General features: G+C 40.8%; 1 protein-coding gene across 1 annotated transcript; it reads right to left on the reverse strand.

The window, feature by feature from the left end:
• Nucleotides 1–3,708: 3,708 nt before the first annotated feature.
• Nucleotides 3,709–5,769, reverse strand: LOC143710337 (uncharacterized). The gene is made up of 5 exons (XM_077201295.1): nucleotides 5,583–5,769; nucleotides 4,223–4,333; nucleotides 4,072–4,140; nucleotides 3,939–3,986; nucleotides 3,709–3,810 (listed from the first exon to the last, which is right to left on the reverse strand). Exons 1-5 carry the CDS (start codon nucleotides 5,688–5,690, stop codon nucleotides 3,709–3,711), a joined length of 438 nt encoding a protein of 145 aa, XP_077057410.1. The 5' UTR covers nucleotides 5,691–5,769.
• Between the last annotated feature and the right edge of the window lie 18,080 nt (nucleotides 5,770–23,849).

Below are 23,849 nucleotides of genomic sequence, written 5' to 3' on the forward strand. Positions count from 1 at the left end.
TTTGATCCATATCCCATGCCTCGTGTAGACGAGCTGGTAGAGCGCCTGGGAAAGGCTGAGTTCCTCAGCACCTTGGACTTGTGTAAAGGGTACTGGCATGTGCCACTCAATGCCCAAGCACGAGAACTGACCGCCTTCAAAGCTCCATCTGGATTATTCCAGTTTTAAGGTCATGCCCTTTGGCCTTCATGGAGCAGCAGCAACATTCCAGCGTCTCATGGATGAAGTGCTGAGGGGCGCTGAGGACCATGCCGCTGCTTATATTGATGATGTCATCATTCACAGTTCATCGTGGGAAGAACATCTTCAACATCTTAGTGATGTCTTCCGAAGGATTCGTCAGGCCGGGTTGGTAGTGAATGCCAGCAAATGCCAGCTTGCCCGGGCTGAAGTGTGCTACTTGGGATATGTCCTGGGTTGCGGTACTATACGTCCTCAGGTCAGCAAGGTGGAAGCCATCCGCAACTCCCAGCCGCCTACAACCAAGAAGGGGGTTAGATCTTTTCTGGGGTTGGTCGGATGGTACCGGCGCTTTATTTCCAACTTTTCAAGCCGGGCAGCTCCCTTGTCAGATCTCACTCGTAAGACCAGCCCCAATAAGGTGGTCTGGACTGCGGAGTGCCAGGCAGCTTTCCACGACCTTAAGGAGAGTATGTGCCAAGAACCAGTTTTACAGAGTCCTGACTTTTCCTTACCCTTCACGGTGCAAACCGACGCTTCGGGCATTGGACTGGGAGCAGTGTTGTTGCAGGGTGAGGGGGAGGACAAAAGACCCATACAGTTTGTGAGCCGCAAACTGTTCCCTCGCGAGACTCGGTACTCCACCATTGAAAAGGAGTGCCTTGCCATCAAGTGGGCTCTGGACACTTTAAAATATTACCTTGTTGGCAAAGAGTTTGTCTTGGAGACAGACCACAGGCCCTTGCAATGGCTACACCGTATGCGTGACTTTAATTCCAGAATCACCCGATGGCACCTGTCCTTGCAGCCATACAGGTTTACTGTGAGGTATAGAGCGGGAAAGGATAACGTTATTGCTGACTTTCTTTCACGTCATGAGATGGACCTAGACGTTCTCTCTTAAGGGGGGGGGGTGTGTGACGGGGCGCATAGCTATCGTCACGGCAGCGATATGCTGCCTATTCCAGTTCACAAAGACTGAGTGCAAATGTGACCTGTATGTGTTTGTCTAGCACATTAATGTCTACTGTTAATATTTATACTGTTACAAATCTGGTGTTAATCTAGCCTTTCACTACAAAATCTCATATATCCCGTAGCTTTTGTGTGCACACTTTTAACAGCTAATACTGCGGTGATTTATATGCTATAGCTACTTCCATCAATACATATCTTGCCGTTTTAAAGAAAATCATGTCATTTACGTTACAGTCATAATCAGTTACAATAATCACGCAACACATGTTTTCAGTATGTATCCGTTTATTTAGTTTAAGAGAAACATAGCTTTGACATACCATCTTTGTCGTACTGACGTCTCCGGTGTGTTTGTGTAAAGGAAAATTTGCCGCGATTGTGGGGTTTAAATGACGCTATGACTTCCGGGTCAATAGCAAATGACCCGGAGTTTGAGTTATTTATTTGTAGCTGTAGAATATGACTTGTTGCTTGTCAATTGTTAGCTGAAAATGTAGAAATAATATTCTGTAATTTTCTAGTTTCATAGAAGTAGTATTTTAGCTGTCTTTAAGCATTTGTTTTTGTCAGCTGAGCCACCCCTGCACCATAATCATGTGTTGGTATGTTCCAATTCCAGGGGTGACCTCAGGACTATAAAGTTTAGTGTTGTCATTCTGTCGGGAGGAGCGTGAGTGACAGGACATAAGTCTGTCTTTACGTTAAATATAGTGACTTGTGTTAAGGTCAATTTCCAAACAGCTGTAACATTTGATTGTTGTTGTTGTTGTTGTTTTTTTGACTCATGTCAATTTGCTTTATTTACTAAACAGTTTTTTTTTCTTTTTTTTTCTTTTGTTAATTTTTTATTGCCTTGCATTGGCCTTAACTGGGAAAAATAAAAAATATTCCATCTGAACCAAACTCATCCAACCTCTCCTGAGTGCTTTCATCTGCTCACGACAATTCAGTCACGTCTACCCATAACAGAGCCACTGAAGACTGAACAAAGGGCGAATCCACTGGAGGCTGGGCAACATTTACAGGGTCACAGTCTTTTTCTTGAAATGAAAAGAACAGAACTATAATGACAAAACTGTGATTTAATAAGTAGTGTTGAGTTTAAATTGTTGATTTCTCAAATTTAATCAATTCTCATTTAGAAAATCTCATTCTAAAATCCCAAGAATTAACCTTTTACTCTATGCTGAGTATGCTCTATTCTGATTTAAGCTTGAAGCACACTTTGAGTTGCTGAATCATTCTAAGGAACTCAACACATTTGAAGACTATATACTTACACTGGAAAAGATTCCAAACACTTACACACAGACATTAATGTAGACTCACTGTAATCACAGACTGAACACAACTGTACTGACTCTATACATTTGGGCATGATGAGTTATAATCTGTCATGTACTGGATTTTATTTGGTAAATGTGTTTCCATATTAGTTTATGTGCATGTTTTCATGCAAAATGCACATAAAAATAGGTGGATGGACACATAGCGAGGTTTCAAACATGCAAGACCGATGGAGAGGGGGTTTGTAGTCACTAATAATACAAATTTCAACTGATAAAAATGTTTATTTAATGTTATCCATGTTATATTTCATCTTAACTAACAATGTGAACTTTCAAAAATATCCATTATTTCATCAAGTTTTAAATGCATCATTATGCATGAATTCTAGAAGAGTCTTTAGACTTTAGGCTTTAGAGTCTTTACAGGCTTTCCTGTAGCTCAACAGTAGAGTGTTGGCGCTAGCAACGCTCATGGGTTCGATTCCCAGGGAAAGCAAGAACTGACAAAATGTAAAATGTGTACCTTGAATGCAATGTAAGTCGCTTTGGATAAAAGCGTCTGCCAAATGCATAAATGTAAATGTCTTTACATGCAAGACCCATAATTTTCAGATCAACATACTACTTATTTTCTCTCAGGCTAGTAGCAAATTAAATTAAATTAAATGTGGAGGATATTAACTGTGAAAAGAGGATTGACAGGCCAGTTTATGGTGTCCATTAAAGACACAGTTTTATGACTGGATAGTATGTCCTAAAGCTTGGCTACTCTTGTCTCACACACTCAAAAGTATGTACTTTTTCTTCACAAAAAGAGCACATACTTTTAGGGCATGGAATAAGTAGGCAAACTGGGACGCAGGGATTCTTAACAAGCCTTAAGATCAAATTTAACAATCAGGCCAAAAATTATGATAATTTATCAATAAAAGGTAATGCATATGGCCAATTCAAAATCAAAAACTTGCTCAAGTCATACTGTGGTAGTAACTTACCAGATTATCAAAAGGTGATGTCCAAAGGACATACAATGTACAGAACGGTTTGATTCCATGATCTGAAATTGACCCAGTAGAAGTGCTCTCTATAGCATTTGAAGAAGTAGCTTCCTGGATTCTGAACACCTCACTGGCCATTTCATCTTTTCCAATAAAATCAAACAAGACCTAAAACAAAGAGCCCATGATGACAAATATTAATAAAATAAAGAAATCCAGAAATGAGGAAAAATAACTAAATAAAACATCTATGAAAAAAAACCTTAATCCTTCTTCACATCTCCATTTGGATATTTGGCTTTCAGATATTCTCCATCTAGAGGTTCAACACGGGCTGCCATTCGCTGGCGTCTTTCCTCAATGGCCTAAAAAAAATATGAATATGTATGTATATATATATATATATATATATATATATATATATATATATATATATATATATATATATATATAAAGAAAATTAAACAATAAAATATTTAGTGGCAGCACTAACCTTTTTGCGCTTTTCTTCCAGAACCTCGTAGCAGCGCCTCCTTCTGTCCTGCAATACCATATATGTAATACACATTTTTGGTTTTAAACAAAATTGAACCTTGGCAAGCAAACTGCGAATAGTCAAAAATGACCTTTTCTATATCTGCCAACAAAGAAGCATTATATTCTTCATCTTGCTGGGAACGTACAGCTCGCCACTCCTGAAGGAAATAAATTACAACTATGAGTCACAAATCAGTCATATTTACAACCATTGACAACATCAAAAATAACTTCACTCACACAGAGATTTACAGATTCTGTAGTCTCAGCACTGAAGGAGGTTTCATCAAGTGCTGTAGTGCTGGATGATTGTTGTGAGTTCTGGGGAATGGCTGCGGATGGTGTCATTACCTAAGAGAAGACAAAAAAATATAATGACAAAGAATTTGTTAGAGCCACTGCACAGTAAAGAAGTTACTTGAACTGTCACCTAACATTAAATGTGCACTGTGCATAAACATATAATTTATATTAAGGTTAAATGAAAGGCCAATTCAACTGGACATGTCTTAAAGAAATGTCACATTCATTTAAACATTTAGGGCCAGATTTACTTAACAGGACAAATTAGCATAAAAACACAATCCCATAAATGCACTGATGGATTATACAGTTCTGTGGCATATTTACATAAAATTACATTAAAGCTATAGTATACGATGTTAAAAATCGGTCGAGAAAGCCTGAGACGTTAGGGAAGTTTTAAAAAACTCATCCCACCCCTCCACATACACACCCCTCCCCTCTGTGCTACCTGATCCCTCCCACCGGGAAACGAATTGAACAACGTCACTCAGTCAAGCTGTGATCACCGGTAGTAAACATAGGAACTGAGACGTATGCTGTGTCAAGGACTTAGAGAAATATATTACTTTGACCCTTGATAGGCGATCGCGATGCTAAACGGCTAACATTCCAATGCCGACTGGCAGCATGAGCAAGTTGTCAAACTGATAAAAAGCTATTTATGTAACACGTCACACCATAAAAGTATAAATAAATGTTTACCTGCTCAACAAAACGTCAGCCGTGTCAGCGTCGGTCTTCAGTCCCAGATCTCCCTGAAGCTTCCTCCAACAGTCAATGGTGGACCCTGTATTTATCCTACTCAAAGTTCGGCGTTCTTCACTTTTTTTTTTTTTTAATCTCTGCTTGTTCCTCTAATGACTTTCTCTTTCGTCTTAACTTTACTGTAGTGGCAAGCAGGGGACGCTTGCTGCTGTCTTTTTTTTATTTATCCATTGCTGATATGCTACTTAGCTAGCTACCATAGACTGTCAGCTGCTTACACGCACAATTTCATGTCGCAGGAGGGGGGCGGGTGCAGTGGGGTGGAGACGTGAGCGCCAGGCGGAGTTTCAAGTGGAGCTGGTAATTGGATGAGAGCAGTTGACCAATGTAAGCTGTCCGGCCGGACAGCTTACATTGGTCAACTTTTTTGCGGCTGTACAGCCAATAGAGTGAATGGATTTTTTTCATTCTTTTTTCTATTCATATTGTTAGGATTGTACTATATAACCATAACCAGCATCTAAACGAAGATATTAATAATGAACAATCTTTGAAATCGTATACCCTAGCTTTAAATAACTTCACTCACACACAGATTTACAGATTCTGTAGTCTCAGCACTGAAGGAGGTTTCATCAAGTGCTGTAGTGCTGGATGATTGAGGTGAGTTCTGGGGAATGGCTGCGGATGGTGTCATTACCTAAGAGAAGACAAAAAAATACAATGACAAAGAATTTTTTAAGAGTTACTGCACAGTAAAGAAGTTACTTGAACTGTCACCTGGTTTCACAGACAAGGCTTAAGGCTAGTCCCAGACTAAAATGCATGTTTGAACTGTCTCAACTGAAAATATCTTGCTCTGACAGATGTTAAAATATGTCAGCTCCATTGTTCTTTCACAATATGCACACATGTAACATTTTCTTGCACATCATTTTAACTAAGGCCTATTGGCTTAAGCTAAGGCCTGTCTGTGAAACCGGGCCTTAATGTGCACTATGCAGAAACATATAATTTGTATTAAATTTAAATTAAAGGCCAATTCAACTGAACATGTCTTAAATAAATGTCTCGTTCATTTAAACATTTAGGGCCAGATTTACTAAACAGGACAAATTAGCATGAGAACACAATGCACTGATGGAAGTGTAAAGTTGAAAATACACATAAGCAACATAAAATAAACAACAGCTCATCAGCTAATCATATACTGTATGTAATAGATCAGGTTTAATATACAGATCACTACCAAGTTTGGTTAACAATAAGTAACATTTCCTGTTTTTAAAAGGATTATTTATTTCCCTGTATTTAAAATACGTTTATGCCCACCAAGAAAATACAATAAGAAAGTATAATAAGAAAATCATTGCAGTGTAGAGAGCTCCATTGATTATGAGTTTTTGAAAGTGTACTACTTTGCATACCTCAAATTGACCTAAAGTAATAAACAGCTTCAATGATTATAATGCTAGCAATCTTTGCTCACTTTTTTAAGGTTGTATTAAGGCTTTTCATGCTACTAACTACAAAATAAAAAGTTTTTGCTTTAATAAACTCATTGAAATGTGCAGCTAAATCCAAGTGACTATGATGACCATAGCAATGGATGAAACAAAACAATCTGATACTGTGTGTCAAATCAAATGATCTGTCCATTAAGTCTTAGAGTGTAAAAACTAAATTATTGAAAAAGAAATAAAAAAACAAGAGTTCTAAAAACTTGTTTTTATGATCTGTCATGACAGTAATTTCTTTTTATGAATAAACAGGATAAGCTAATGTTTTGAGCAACCTCCGTTACAAAATGGTTTTGAAATTTATTTTGGAATTACAATTCAAATAACACTGTGTTACATCTGAAATCCTTATGTATCAAGTATTTATTTACCCAATCCCATGTTCGCAGCCCGTTCAAGCTCTGACGGTAAAATCTCAATCTCTGGGCCAGAGAGGAGGAAAAGGTGTATTTGCCAGACAGAATTTTCTTGCCTTCCCGGTGGTCCTGGCATACACAAAAATACACAGTTAAATAATATCTTAAACATTGGTAAATCACTGTTAATTATGCAAATGGCTACCATAGCAAAGCCCTACTTACTGTGAAGTCCTTGGATCTGACGCCGGAAAAGGGCGTCTAATTGAAGTAAGGAGGTTGTTATTAGTGTTGATGAGAGCTGCTGTCTGGCTCTTGAGATGCTGTTAAAAATTCTGTCAAAGATTGCTGGCGGCATCTCTTGATCTGATGACATGGTAGGCTGAGAGAAACATTGCATTTGGAAGTTTAAAAAATGTTTCAATAGAAAATTAAAAAATACGTAATAAATTGTAAGACAGAAAACAATATGATAATGAAACAAATTAAACTTACATATTACATAGATTTGTGTGGATGAGCATGTACAGGATTGTCAAAAGCTGAAGCCGTGTTAAAATTATTCAAATAATGGTTTTACTAAATATATACTGGTTTAAAGTGGATTAAATGAATGCAGGTTTGTCTCCTTGGAGGGAGATGTCATAAATACAGATTAAACAATCACTGATTCCTCTTGTTCCTAAATCATATTATATTATTTACATACAAATAACATGTACTCGAACCTTTCAGTAATTGTATTACTCCTGTTTGGTTAAAAGGATCTTGTCCTTTATACACATTGTTCTAAAAAAACCATTTTTAATTCAAATCAAGAACTATTAGAATTTGTAACTGGCTTAAAACTTTTCGAAAAAAAAGAACATACGGTAAACATACGTTTTCTCAAAAGCATCTTGGCCAGGGATTCAATATTGCCTAAAATATCAAAAATTATTTTTTCTGTTTTCATACTTGCTTCTGTCTTGAATCAAGTCTGCACAGACCGATCAGCTTATGACATTAAATTAAGCAACAGGAAAACAAAACCTGGATATTTTAGACGTAGAAATGGCCCGTAATGGTCACTCTACAGAACAGATAGCATAGCTGCTACTATAACGTACATTGCAAAGTGGAATTATTCACTGCCTACACCAGCACATACCTTTGCAGCAATATGCCACATTTTTATATTTAAAGATAAGAGAAAATTATACATTACCAGCATCGAACATGACGATGCATGGAGCCAAACAAGATAGCCATTTTATTAACATTGGTCAAAACGCTACAATAAATAACTTACTCGTTTACGTTCCTACACGAAATCCGAAGACATTTCCACTGACATGTAATGACTAACGTTAAATGGAGCAAATCCGACCATATGTAAACATGGATAAACATTTAAAATCTAAAAAATAGCCTACACCAGATAACTTCTGTCTGATATATCACTTTTGTCACAGAACCACCAGTACCACCTGTCACACCATCAACACCTGATCACCTGACTCCACCCATCCACTCGTTATCACCAGATTACTGACTCTCTTCACCTGTACACGCTCATCACTACACACATATAAACCCACACATCCCTTTACTCAGTGTCTGGTCTCGTCAGAGAAACACTAGACTCTTCCTAACAGAAGTACTCGATCATCTGTCTGCAACCTGTGACTATCCGGTTCTGGATTCCGGCCCGATCTTCCTATCATCTGCAGCCTTCAGGACTATAAGGACTTTCAACTATCGCAACACCCGTTCCAGTTCTCTGTTTCACCAGCAAGTCTGTGTTCTACCACTTCCACTCCTTCTGTGTTTGAATAAACATCACTTACCACTTCATTCCATTGTCTCTCTCCTCTGTCCGTGACAGAAGACCAGACCGACAGGATGCAAAGATCCGCAGGAGCTGAAGAGGATCCTTCACGGGTTTCTCTCCCCGATTCAGCCGCCAGCCAACCACTTCCGCCCGGCTTTCACTCTCCTTCGCCTGCCTCTCACAGTCCCATGGCCCGACCAACGACCTACACCGGTGAGGCGGAAGGTTGCAGTCGATTTCTTCTGCAATGTTCCCTCTATTTTGAGATGCAGGCACTCGCTTTCCCTACCGACCGTAGCAAAATTTCCTATTTAATTTCCCTTCTCTCCGGTCCCGCTCTCCAATGGGCCCAATCCATCTGGGAGGCTAATGGGGCACTCACTCGCTCATGGGTAGCATTCACCACCCATTTCAAAGAGGTTTTCGGCATCAGTACCTCCGCTCTCTCCGTCCATGACCAGCTGTATCGCCTCCGTCAGGGGAATTCGTCTGTCAGTGAATATGCCCTACGTTTCCGTACCCTGGCTGCCAAATGTGGATGGAACGAAACCGCACTCATCACCTGTTTCCGGCACGGATTGAATCCCACCATCCGTCAGCAAATTGCCGTCCATGATGATGTCATCGGACTGGAGAATGTTATTCAGCGTACTATCCTCATCTCTCAACGCCTCACGGCTAGTGCCCGTGACCAGTCCACTGTACACCCTCTGCCTCCAGCACCGTCAATGACCCTTCCAGTAGCAGAACCGATGCAGCTAGAAGCATACCACCTCTCCGGAACAGAATGTCAACGGCGGATCAATCTCGGTCTCTGCCTTTACTGCGGGGCAGAGGGACACCTCATCCCTCAATGTCCGGTACGTCCACCACGCCCAGCGGTAAGTGTGGTCCATATTTCTCCCATGATCTTACCATTATCACGTACTCCAGTTACAATCCTGACCCGTTCACACTGTGTTCCAGCGCACGCCCTCGTTGACACTGGCTCCTCGGGGAACTTCATTTCCCACCAGCTCCTCAAGAAACTCCGCCTTTCGAGGAGAAGTATCACGGAGAAGTTAAAGATACACACCATATTACGTAAGCCGCTGGGCCGTGGTCAGATCTGTCACCAATCCCCCGTGATCACACTGTGCATCGGAAATCTTCACCAAGAGGAAATATCTTTTCTGGTGCTGGAGGGGTCCACCGCGGATATCATCCTGGGACGCCCATGGATGTCACTACATTCACCACAGGTAAACTGGACCACTGGAGAGATCACGCAATGGAGTAATTCTTGCTTCGCCTCTTGCATTCTACCCGTCACCAAAACCTGTCATCAGAAACCTCCTCCAGGGGTGTTCCAATCCTACCCTAATCTCCACATCAACTCGACATCAATCGAAAGTCCTGAATCCAACCTGAAACGAGAGATCCCTCCTGAGTACCGGGCGTTCCAGGATGTGTTCTGCAAGCAATGAGCAACTCAATTACCTCCTCATCGGCCATGGGACAGCGCCATCGACCTGGGGCCACTCCACCTAAAGGCCGAATCTACCCTATGTCCATCCCGGAGCAGAAGGCCATGGATGAGTACATCAAGGAAGCCATACAACAACGGTTCATTCGACCATCCACTTCCCCTGCTGCATCCAGCTTCTTCGTGGGTAAAAAGGACGGAGGCTTGTGGCCGTGTATCGATTACCGTGCACTCAACGAACAGACTGTCAAGTTCCGCTATCCCCTTCCTCTGGTGCCGGCTGCTCTGGAACAGTTGCGTGGGGCCCAAATCTTCAGCAAATTAGATCTCCGAAGTGCTTACAATCTTGTGCGTATCCGAAAGGGCGACGAGTGGAAAACTGCTTTCATCACTCCATCAGGTCATTATGAATACCTCGTTATGCCATATGGGCTGTCCAACTCTCCATCCGTCTTCCAGGCCTTCATGAATGAAGTGTTCCGTGAGTTTCTACAACAATTCGTGATTGTCTACATTGACGACATGTTAATCTTTTCCAAGAATGTAGCCGAACCTCGTGACCACGTCCAACAAGTTCTACAAAAACTCAGAGACCACAAACTGTTCCTAAAATTGGAAAAATGTGAGTTCCACCAAACCACGGTTCACTTCCTCGGATACGTCATTAGCCCTCAAGGAATTCAAGTGGACCAGAGGAAGGTGGATACCATCAAAAACTGGCCACAACCCACCACAGTTAAAGAACTTCAGCGATTCCTAGGATTCGCAAACTTTTACCGCCGTTTCATCCGTCAATACAGCCTCATCAGTTCACCACTCACCTCTCTCCTCAAAGACCGGCCCAAGTCTCTGTGCTGGAATCCCAACGCTTCTCAAGCATTCCAGCAGTTAAAGAAAGCCTTCTGTTCCGCTCCCATCCTGGTTCATCCTAATCCGGAACTTCCCTTCGTGGTCGAAGTTGACGCCTCATCGACATGGGTGGGAGCCATTCTTTCCCAGCAGCAGGGGAAACCTCCAGTAATCCATCCATGTGCCTTCTATTCAAGGAAACTGTCCCCGGCGGAGCTAAATTACGACATCGGTAACCGGGAACTGTTGGCCATTAAGATGGCTCTCGAGGAGTGGAGACACTGGCTGGAGGGAGCACACCATAAAGTAGAAGTCATCACAGATCACCGCAATCTCCAGTATCTTCGAGAAGCCAAACGGCTTAATCCTCGCCAGGCCCGGTGGGCCCTCTTCTTTACCTGCTTCAACTTCCGTGTGACATATCGTCCAGGACACAAGAACTTAAAAGCGGATGCACTCTCCCGTCTTCAGGCACCCAAATCCAACATATCACCTCCAGAAATCATACTCCCTCCAGCCATAATTGTCAGCCCCATCGAATGGACCATCGACGATCACATTCGTGAGGCCACTCGTTCCGAACCAGCTCCACCGGGAGGTCCTGAGGGACGGGTTTATGTTCCATCCTCTCTACGCCTGTCCCTCATGGACTCAGTTCACACGTCTCTGGGCTCTGGACACCCAGGCAGCCAGCGAACCCTCTCACTCCTTCGCAACCAGTTCTGGTGGCCCTCCATCTCGCAGGATGTCTCCCGATACGTTCGTGGATGTTCAGTCTGTGCCACCACCAATACTCCACGTCGGCTCCCTGAGGGAAAACTAAAACCACTACCCATACCCCGTCGTCCATGGTCCCATCTGGGCATTGACTTTATGACCGACCTCCCATCATCGGATTCTCATACCTGCATCCTGGTGGTAGTCGACCGTTTTTCCAAAGCATGCAAACTCATTCCTTTGAAGGGTCTTCCCACTGCCTTCGCAACTGCCAATCATCTATTCCATGTATTCCGTCACTTTGGTCTGCCTGAAACCATTGTGTCCGATAGAGGTCCCCAATTCATATCTCAAGTCTGGCGTGCCTTCTTCAGATTACTCGGTGTCTCAATCAGCTTATCCTCGGGGTACCATCCACAATCAAACGGCCAGACTGAACGCAAGGTACAGGAGATCGGGAGATACCTGCGAACTTACTGCCACCAGAACCAAGACAGCTGGAGCCGCTTCCTCCCATGGGCCGAGTATGCAAAGAAACTCACTACGCCAGGACACCACCGGTCTCACCCCATTTCAATGCATACTCGGGTACCAACCTCCTGACGGTTCTCCTGACCAGGGGAAAAGAGAAGTCCCAGCTGTCAACACCTGGTTCGAAGAGAGTGAGAGGGTATGGGACTCAGCACACGTCCACCTCCAGAGAGCAGTGCGAAGACACCAGAGCCAGGCCAACACCAAAAGAGGACCCACACCCAAATACCAACCAGGGCAAAAGGTCTGGCTCTCGACCAGAGACATCCGTCTTCGTCTGCCCTGTCGAAAGCTGAGTCCCCGCTACATAGGTCCCTTCACCATCGAGAGGCAGGTCAACGAGGTCACCTACCGTCTTAACCTTCCCTCAAACTACCGGATCGCACCATCCTTTCATGTCTCGCTATTGAAACCATTCACTGAACCTCTTGTGTCCTCTTCCCCAGAATCGGATGGTGCTAACATGCCTCCTCCAGAAGTTGAAGAAGAGAACATCATCTACCGTGTACGGGACATCCTGGATTCCCGTCGACGGGGCCACCTCCTACAATATCTCGTGGACTGGGAGGGATACGGCCCCGAGGAGCGCACGTGGGTCGCTAGGGACAACATCCTGGACCCATCCCTCCTTACCCAGTTCCACGAGTCTCTGCCCAGCTCCTAGAGGTCGAGGCCGGCCCCGTCGACGAACAACCGGGGCGTCAGGAGCCGCCCCTGGAGGAGGGGGTACTGTCACAGAACCACCAGTACCACCTGTCACACCATCAACACCTGATCACCTGACTCCACCCATCCGCTCGTTATCACCAGATTACTGACTCTCTTCACCTGTACACACTCATCACTACACACATATAAACCCACACATCCCTTCACTCAGTGTCTGGTCTCGTCAGAGAAACACTAGACTCTTCCTAACAGAAGTACTCGATCATCTGTCTGCAACCTGTGACTATCCGGTTCTGGATTCCGGCCCGATCTTCCTATCATCTGCAGCCTTCAGGACTATAAGGACTTTCAACTATCGCAACACCCGTTCCAGTTCTCTGTTTCACCAGCAAGTCTGTGTTCTACCACTTCCACTCCTTCTGTGTTTGAATAAACATCACTTACCACTTCATTCCGTTGTCTCTCTCCTCTGTCCGTGACAACTTTGATATTACAATTTATCAAACATTACGACAAAATGAAAAACATAAACGTATTTATTATGGGGCTAATGAGATGATACGACGGTATCTGACAACTTACCTTAATAAACGGTTAATTGACAACGCAAAACAATCCCGTGATTTGCAAATAAAGCAGTTACTATTCCATTGTTAATAACTTACACAGTCACTTTTACAGTAATTTTATTACCTGAAAACCAGGTCAGGCCGTTGCCGTTCTTCTGAGATTTTTTGGCGCGCTCCTCGAAGACAAAATGGTTTGAAAAGGCGTGGCTTAGCAAAGGGGTGGTTTGAGTAAACAATTAAGATATCTATCAAATAATTTCAACTAATGCGAAGGTTCATTCAAGATATCTACACTGAAATTCTTCCTAGTCACAAAGCTGAATGCAGATATCTCCAAAGAAAGATCCTCCTAGTCAAAAAGCAGACTGAGATATCTATAATTAAATTGAATATATCTTTACATGAGTTTTGACTAGGACGAGTTCCAATTCAAGATATCTCTAATTAAGTTTTGCCTAGTCAAAAATCCAGTTCAATATATCTACAACTGCAATTTGACTAGTTATAAATTACTTAGAATATAATTACTACATATTTTTGGATATCTTTAAAAACGATGAATTGATATATCCAATTTGATTATGACTAGACAAACCCCAGTTAGAGATATCTCAAATTATAATTTGCACTAGTGTCGATTCAATTAGAGATATCGGTAATTGAATTGCCAATAGTGCAAATTATAATTTGAGATATCTCTAATTAGAAATCCAGCGGAAATAATTTTTTTACAGATATGTTTATTTACAATTTCTACTAGTCAAAACTCATTTGTAGATATCTGAAAATATTTTCCAACTGAAGTCAATGGAAGAATATGACTAGTCATAAAAGCATTATAGATATCTGTAATGTATATTATGACTAGTCAAATTAACATTGCAGATATCTTCAATGCATATTATGACTAGTCACAATCACATTGTAGATATCTTAATTGCAATTACAACGAGTCAAAATTGCAGAAGAGATATCTGGAACTGGAATTATGACTAGTCAAAACTGATTTATGACTAATACGGGAAGGAGTATTTAATGTTAAAATGGCTTGCCATACCTACAGTACCCACAGTACCTGTTAGTGATGTTACGTATGACACTGAAGCTTCGATGTGCGTTTTGCGAAAGCGAAGCAATTTCTATTGAAGCCCCGTGTCGGGGTGTGTATTGGTTTCCCAGAGGTTACGTGATCGATGACAAACGAAGCCTCACTTTCTGTCCAATCACGTGCGCGTTTCGCTTTGGGTGTCAGAAGGCTCGAAGGTCCTTGTTGGCTCAGTCTGGTTGTTGGGTTTGTGAGGAGACTAGAGTGCTGTACTTTTAAAGTTGATCAATACATTACATTTAAATAACCAAAACTACTTATTATGTTTTTGTTATTGTTGTGTAATTTTGTTTTTGTAAGATTGTTGCACTTTTGGTGTTTTTTTTAGGTAATTTGGTGTTGGTATTTGGGTGTTTGGTGAAGGGTTTGTATTTACAGCAATGGCAACAGCCAAAAAAAGGAAGACTTCCCCTAACTGGGAATATTTTGAGCTTATGGCTTCCAATGAATGCATTTCTAAAAAAGTAGAAGAAAAAATAAATATTTATTTATTTATTATTATTTTATTTTTTATCATTGTATTGTATAGTATGTAGTCACTCCCAACAAAAAAAAAATGTATCCTCACACTTCTGAGGTGGAAACCTTTGTCTTCTGTTGGACAGTGCAGTAGACCAGCGCACACAAGCTCAAATGACACTTCTGATGCGATCCTAGAAGTGGATAAATACCTTACAGAGACAAACATACAAAGAGCTGAAGATCCACTTGAATACTGGAGAATGCATAAACATGTCTACCCCCATCTATATACATTGGCATTACAGAATAATTAATTTTTATCACCTTTCTGTCATTCCTACAGTTACATAAGCACTATCACTGCCAAGTGTCAGATGAACAGATGATCCTATCACACAATGTCCTTATTCACTATGTATGTGTGTGTGTGTGTGTGTGTGTGTGTGTGTGTGTGTGTGTGTGTGTGTGTGTGTGTGTGTGTGTGTGTGTGTGTGTGTGTGTGTGTGTGTGTGTGTGTGTGTGTGTGTGTGTGTGTGTGTGTGGAGAGAGAGCGAGGAGGCCTACATTAGATCTTAATAATATTTTGTCACACTTTAATGGGTAAAATAATTTATTTAATAATGAACAAATCAAACACAAACGTGTAAGGCTTTTTATTTGTACACATAACATTGAAACTATGGAGTGTGTTGTGGTTGCTTCATCTGACAGAGAAAGGCTTCTGGCTGCTTTATTTTAAATTAGCACCAGATGGCGCTGTTCTCGACACTCTCGAAGCTTTGAATCTTTTCCCGGAACAGTTAGGGGAAAGGCTCATTGCTTCACGAGGCTTCATTTCCCCATCCCTAGTACCTGTAGTAGGCTACTGCAGGTGGCAGTTATCGTGTGGCTAGTGACAGAGCTCAGATTGGGAATGTTTTTTTGTTTTTTTTATCCGCCCGGGCCATTATTATTTTTAATAGCGCAGGTTAAAATACGGGAGATCTACGGGAAAATACTAAGACGGGAGGACGGCGGGAAAGAAGGGTTAAATACGGGACTTTCCCGGCCAAAACGGGATACTTGACAGGTATGTTCATGACCCTTTAAAGTGCTGTCGGGCCTACCAATCTCTGTATAATGGGCGTTGGAGCCCTCTGCTGGTCGGGAATCGTAAGATGGCCGCTCGAACACTTCCGGTGGCTTAACTGCCTTATGGCAGATTAGAACGTCATGAGCTATCCAGTCATTATATAGATCAGTGAGTTAGACCTATCTCGCCATTTTGCGTCGCTCGCTTTTTATTGTTTTATTAATCTACGTTTTATTGTTTTATGGCATTATTGCAATACATTTAAAAACACGAATTAAATAAACAACTTTAAAAATCTCTATAAATTTTTCCATTTAAAACTGATTTATTTATGTACATTTTTATGTTTGAATTATTAAACTGATATATTGAATCTTCATTTAATTTTTATGGGGCACTCCTGGTCCTCCATAGAAATGTAGTCGAGAGTAGGCGGGTGCAGTGAGAGGAGGAGTGAAAAAAGCGCAGGCAAGTCGGACAGTTCTCGCTTCTCGCTGTGGATCTGACACCTGTGAGATCAATGATGGATATCGCGGGATTCAGGGGATTCACGCTCGTGCACAGTGTTGCTAATAAACTGGATGTAATTTAAGTTCTGTTACCTTTATATGAAAATAAATATAATGAACAAGACAATAAAAAGTACTTGTTATTTAATTCCATTCCAAATAAGTGTTTATGAATCATTTTTTCTTTAATACAGACATAGTGTGTGTGTGTGTGTGTGTGTGTGTGTGTGTGTGTGTGTGTGTGTGTGTGTGTGTGTGTGTGTGTGTGTGTGTGTGTGTGCGTGTGTGCGTGTGTGTGTGTGTGTTCTTTTTTCTATTTTTTATAATAAAATGACATTGCATAACTCATAGAAATCGCACTGTCTGAGAGTTTGGGAATATTCACACATAACATATAGGCCTACACATAAAACATGATATCCGAGTTTTAAATCAAACAATTTAAAAGAGAACAATAGGCCTACATCACGGTTGTTTTAACCAATCAACATTAAGCTGTGTCGTCAGCAAGTCGTTTCCCATCCTGCTTTTGATCAGGGCAGTCGGTGGAGAGCAACTGCACGCGACTGCAGAATCCGACAGGTGCGCCTTGCGCTCGAGAGAGTTTTTTGACGCACCGTCAGCATGACATCAGAGCAAGGCGGACCGCACTCGGACACATTTCTAACCGGCATGCATTACGCGCGCTGATCACCGGTGATCGGTTCTGCGCAGATTTTGCTCATCTCAAACAAGCCTATTCTCTCCTCTTGGTTGAAAGGTAGGTTGAACTTGGAAATAGTGATTGGCAAAATGAGGCTTCCTGAACCACTGAGACCTCGCAGCCCATTGCTTCACCCAAAGGTTCATTACTCGAAGCTTCATTCAGCATTGCTCACTAGTGACACCTAGCTACTGTGCAAAGAAATAGCAGACAAATTAATTAATTCTGAACCAATGACCTGAGCAGACTTATGATGTCCCTGTTACCCCCCTCCCCCCCCCTTCTGTGTCATTTATTTATTTATTTATTTATTTATTTATTTATTTATTTTGTTCTCACTGTTAATGTCTGTAACCTTTCATTTGCAATAATAAAAAGACCTGAGCAGACATTTGTCCATTGCCTGGGTATAAAATATGTAGCCTGTCTTTCTCTGTCTGAATTTACTTGTGCAAAGGCAACTGTCACATACACAGTTAATTAATTATTCATAAATTGTTTGGATAGTGACAGTACGAACAACAAAAGCAAAAGTGACTCTGTGTTGAGTGCAGTGCCTATGGTGGAGGGAGTGTAATAAAGCAAACTGCAACAGATTAGTCTGGGGTGGAAAAAAGTTAAGAATTGTTTCTGGGGGGGGGGGTTTGTGCAGTGAACTGTTACTAGTTTTAGTGCAGTGTTATGCTTATGGGACTGGGGATATAGAGGAACAAACTGCAGTTTGGGGTGGGTGAAGGAACGATTACAATATTTTTTTATTGAGAAACAGATTTTTTTCAAGTGTGTTGGGGTTTAGACGATTCCTCTTCTTGGACAAAACCTCTCCAGCCTTGGAAAAGATCCTTTCACAAGGAACAGAGGATGTAGGGGAACATAAAAATGCCAGTGCCAGCTGCTATAAATGAGGATACTTATGCTTCTGTTGAGCCCAGACAGGGGAGGATCTCCTCTTTCTTGCCGGCTCCATTACCAGGAAAAAGGAAGAGTCACAAAAAGCAAACAAATCCAAAATTGCAATCCAAAACAAAAAGCAGTCCAGATCCAAAAATCCAAAGCAATCCAAATAATCTTATCTCATTAATATAATAAGACTATAATATAGGTACTATAATTAATAATAACAATATTCTATATTCTAACCTGATAGACTATGTAATAATATACAGCCCTAACATATATGACTCAATAACGACAATGACAATGAGAGTTCTCTGACTCTCTGACACTACTACAAATGCTTCTACTACTCCTGATAACACCCACAAGGTGGCGCGAGTTTCGAACCCCCTTTATCCGAAAGCGACACTCAGACCGAACCGATGACGTATCCACACAAACCGAGGCCTCGTTTGTCATTAGCCACGTGATTTTCACGTCAACAACACAAGCCTCCAACCGCGGCTTCATCTGGCACGCCCATTTTTTCTCGACAAGCTCCGACGCCTCGGTTCAAATGTCACATCACTACTTGGAAATTTGTTTTAATTAATATACTTGATAATCCAACATGTGTTTTAGAGTTAATACGCTTATTTCACGCAGCCGTTATTTTGAAATCAAAGCGAGGCTCCGGTGGGAAGAAAACCGGAAGTGTCGCCTTTAATCATAGGAGAGTCGCGATGGCGTATTGTTGTGTTTAATGTAGAAATTAGTTATTCTAAAAATTTACATACATTTCTTTCATACTTTAGACTATACAGTGAAATTCATTTGGGCCTTTTTTTCAGAAAGTAAAAAAAGAAGCAGGAACGAACTATATCCTATATTGGATATTAACATCCAATAGTGTAAATCGCGGCAGCAGCTTCAGGTTGGTAGTCCAAGGCATTGTTGTTTACCTTTACTTCCGATGTTCTTCCCACCGAAGCCTCAATCGCTTTCGATTTCAAAATAACGGCTGAGTGAAAGAAGCGTATACTTGAGTCGTAATTAATCAAATTTTTGAATTTGCTCGACCGTTTGCGATAGGCCATAACGGTTAAACGTTAGTGCCAAGCTACATTACTCAGAGCTGGCAACTTTTGGCGTGAGACTACTCCAACGGAAGTTAACAAGTTTTTTTGTTGGTTTCACAACGTTAGACATTTTTTTTTATCCGATTCCGACACGTTTGTAGCTGCAGCTGTGGTAACTAGAGCAGAGATGGCAACCCGGATAACCCGCAAAACTACTGACTTCGTGATTGGTAGATAGGTGGAGGGTGGCGCATCAGACCAAAACACAACATGACAACATCAAGATCAGTTGAGGGCTGCAACTTCAATTTTTAAATGACAATATCTTGGCCGGACTACTGTTGTCAGTGATATAAGTATTTGAAATGAACATGATTTCTTAATGTCTAGTGACATATCAGGGCCATTTTATGATTAATTGAAATACATTTCTTACATACAGCTCCTTTAAGACTTGGATAGACTATCAACTAAAAGTCTTTATTTTTACTAAAGGGAAAAAAAGGACACATACATCTTGGATGGCCTGAAGGTGAGTACATTAACTAACGCTACCCTTTTAACAAGATTGATCCTTTAATCAAGATTGATTAAATATTGGTGTAAAGATAATTTATGATTTGTTGATGCATGTTTTATTTTCAGACTAAATTATAAATGCAAACACTGGTTCAGATGTATTTCTTAATTGCAAATCTGGCCAGTCGTTAAAACATTATTTTAGTTTTGTAAATTTTTATATTTCCCTGTCCTTTGCTATCATATATCTGCAAAATCTGATTCCCTAAAACTCCTTTAAATAATTCCTTTAAAAATTCCTTTATTTGGACTTTCTAAAATAAGAAAAAATAATCACAATTGCTTTATCACAGACTGAAAACATTCACCTGAGAAGAGTGTGTCCTGAAGGCCCTATTTTCTTCCTGAGAGAAAATCCTAAAGACCTCATCAAAAAGTACCTTGTGAGTTGAACGTCTGCATCACCAAGGTCAGATAAATCCCATCACATAGAGGCTCTTTCACCTAGATATCATCATATAGAGACTGTGTCTGTTCCCCGAATTTGGAAATCCAAAAAACGTCCAAACCGATCTAAGGTTAAAAATGTAATTGATATTCAACAAATAAAAAATAGATATAATGCAGATGAGCAAGCGATAAAGCTTGGGTTGCTGAATATTCGATCCCTTACTTCAGAAGCACTCATAGTTAATGATATGATTTCAGATTATAACCTAGATGTGCTGTGTATGACAGAAACCTGGCTAAAACCAGACGATTACATTACTTTAAATGAGTCCACCCCTCATGATTACTGTTATAAACATGAACCTCGCCTGAAAGGCAAAGGGGGAGGTGTTGCTGTAATTTATAGTAATATTTTCAAAACCACTAAAAAATCTAGTTTAAAATATATTTCTTTTGAAGTGTTGGTGCTTAATGTAAAAATATATAATGTAAAAGATAAATCAAGTTTGAGAATTCTGCTGGCAACTGTATACAGGCCATCAGGGCACCATAAAGATTTTATCAAAGAATTTGCTGACTTTCTATCAGAATTAGTATTGACTGCAGATAAAGTCCTAATTGTTGGTGATTTTAATATACATGTAGATAATGGAAAAGATGCAATGGGGTTGGCATTTAAAGACATTCTTAACTCTATTGGAGTTAGACAACACGTGTCAGGACCTACTCATTGTCGTAATCATACTCTAGATCTAATATTATCACATGGAATCAATGTTGATGCTGTTGAAATTCTCCAGCAGAGCGACGACATCTCAGATCTTTATCTAGTCTCATGTAAATTACATTTAGCCAAGGCTGCAAAGCCAACTCCATGTTACAAGTATGTTAGACCTATCACTTCTGCCACTAAAGATTGCTTTATCAATAATCTTCCTAATCAGTTTCATCGTCTCAGTGTCCCAGATAGCTTAGAAGAACTTGATATTGCAACAGAAACTTTTAACTCTCTCCTTTCCAGCACTTTAGATACAGTTGCTCCATTGCGCTTAAAGAAAATTAAAGAAAATAGTCCAACACCGTGGTACAACGAGCACACCCGGGCCCTTAAGAGTTATTTCGGATTTCATGGAAGGAGAGCTCGATTGCTTACAGAGAGGCTTTAAAAGCTGCCAGATCTGCTTATTTTTCAACTATATTAAAAGAAAATAAACATAATCCAAGGTATTTATTTGAAAAAGTGGCTACACTAACGAAAGAGAAAGCTTCAAGCCCAGAAGTTTCCAAGAAACACAGCAGTAATGACTTTATGAACTTCTTCACTTATAAGATTGATAATATTAGGGACAACATTATAACTATGCAACCGTCTACTACAGCATCACATCAGGGAGTGCATTATAGTCTCCCCGAGGTAAAATTTGATTCATTTGTTGCCATAGGAGAGGAAGAATTTTGCAAACTCGTTAATTCATCTAAATCGACAACATGTATGTTAGACCCTATACCGACTAAACTACTGAAAGAGATGCTTCCAGAAGTCATAGATCCTCTTCTTAACATCATTAATTTATCTTTGTCTCTAGGATACGTACCAAAAACCTTTAAGCTGGCTATGATTAAACCGCTTGTTAAAAAAACGCAACTTGATCCTACAGAATTAGTCAATAACAGGCCGATCTCAAATCTACCTTTTCTGTCAAAGATACTAGAAAAGGCAGTATCCTCACAACTGTGTTCCTTTCTTAAAAGAAATGGTATCTGCGAGGATTTCCAGTCGGGATTTAGACCGCACCATAGTACTTAGACTGCTCTCATTAGAGTCACAAATGATTTGCTCTTATCATCCGATCGTGGTTGTATCTCTCTATTAGTGTTACTTGATCTTAGTGCTGCATTTGACACCATTGACCACTACATTCTCTTAAATAGACTAGAAAACTATGTTGGCATTAGTGGAATTGCATTAGCATGGTTTAAATCATATTTATCTGACCGCTATCAGTTTGTAGCAGTAAATGAAGAGATGTCTTATCGATCACAAGTTCAGTATGGCGTACCACAAGGCTCAGTACTAGGACCGCTGCTGTTCACTCTGTACATGCTACCTTTAGGAGATATCATTAGGAAACATGGAATTAGCTTTCACTGTTATGCTGATGATACTCAGCTCTATATTTCTTCCAAACCTAACGAAACTCACCAATTCACAAAATTATCGGAATGCATAGTTGATATCAAAAATTGGATGACTAGTAATTTCCTACTACTAAATTCTGAAAAAACAGAGATTCTAATTATTGGACAAAAAACTTCCACACGTAATAACCTAGAATACCGTCTAACACTTGATGGCTGCTCTGTTAAGTCTTCGTCGTCAGTTAGGAACCTGGGTGTGCTCTTTGATACCAATCTTTCATTTGAAAGTCACGTGTCTAGTGTCTGTAAAACCGCATTTTTCCATCTTAAAAATATATCTAAATTACGTCATATGCTCTCATTGACAAATGCGGAACAACTAGTTCATGCGTTCATGACATCAAGGCTAGATTATTGTAATGCTCTACTGGGTGGTTGCCCTGCACGCTTAATAAACAAACTACAGCTAGTTCAAAACGCAGCCGCTAGAGTTCTTACCAGAACCAGGAAGTACAACCATATTAGCCCGGTTCTGTCAACACTGCATTGGCTCCTTATTAAACATCGTATACATTTTAAAATATTGCTGATTACTTACAAAGCACTAAATGGTTTAGCTCCCCAGTACTTGAGCGAGCTCTTAACGCATTATAGTCCTTCACGTCTATTGCGATCTCAAAACTCCGGCCAGTTGATAATACCTAGAATATATAAATCGACTGCTGGCGGTAGATCCTTTTCCTATTTAGCACCAAAACTTTGGAACAATCTTCCTAACATTGTCCGGGAAGCAGACACAGTCTGTCAGTTCAAAGCTAGACTAAAAACACATCTCTTTGACCTAGCATTCACATAACACTCTATAGCCTTCTATAATTCAATATTAGGCTGCTTAGATTTGGTCAGCCGGAACTGGGAACACTTCCCTCATATCCTGATGTACTCGTTACATCATAAGAAGAATGGCATCTACGCTAATTTTAGTGTCTTTGTTTATCCCGAGGTTTTCCCGCAGCCTGCTGGATCCAGGCCGTTTCCAGATCTGACGAAGGACTTTTGCCTGGACCTGATGACAATGCAGTGCTGAAGTGCCAACTAGCCTCTCCCTATGGAGGATCCCTATACCACTCTACAGATAAAGCGTTGTGGAATTTTTTGGTTTGCGTACCTACCCAAAGTGATAAGTTAAAATAAAAATTCTGCATCAAAATTTATAGACAAGTAGTTTGTTTAGGCATGGTTTGTAAGGAATTACAAACCTGCGCACATATATTCAAACGCACATAACGTCCTGGTTGCGTATGCAACCCACCGTTCCCTGAAGGAGGGAACGGAGGACGTAGTCGACGCCGACTGAAATGGGATCTCGCTAGAGAGCCTGTCTTCTTCGAGTACTATTGAACGAGCCAATGTAATTGGCGTGCGTGATTCGCATCACACACTCCGCCCCCGC

The sequence above is a fragment of the Siphateles boraxobius genome, unplaced genomic scaffold, assembly GCF_051911475.1.
Source record: "Siphateles boraxobius isolate OS27281-9 unplaced genomic scaffold, OSU_SipBor_1 46, whole genome shotgun sequence".
In the NCBI taxonomy this organism is placed as follows: Eukaryota; Metazoa; Chordata; class Actinopteri; order Cypriniformes; family Leuciscidae; genus Siphateles; species Siphateles boraxobius.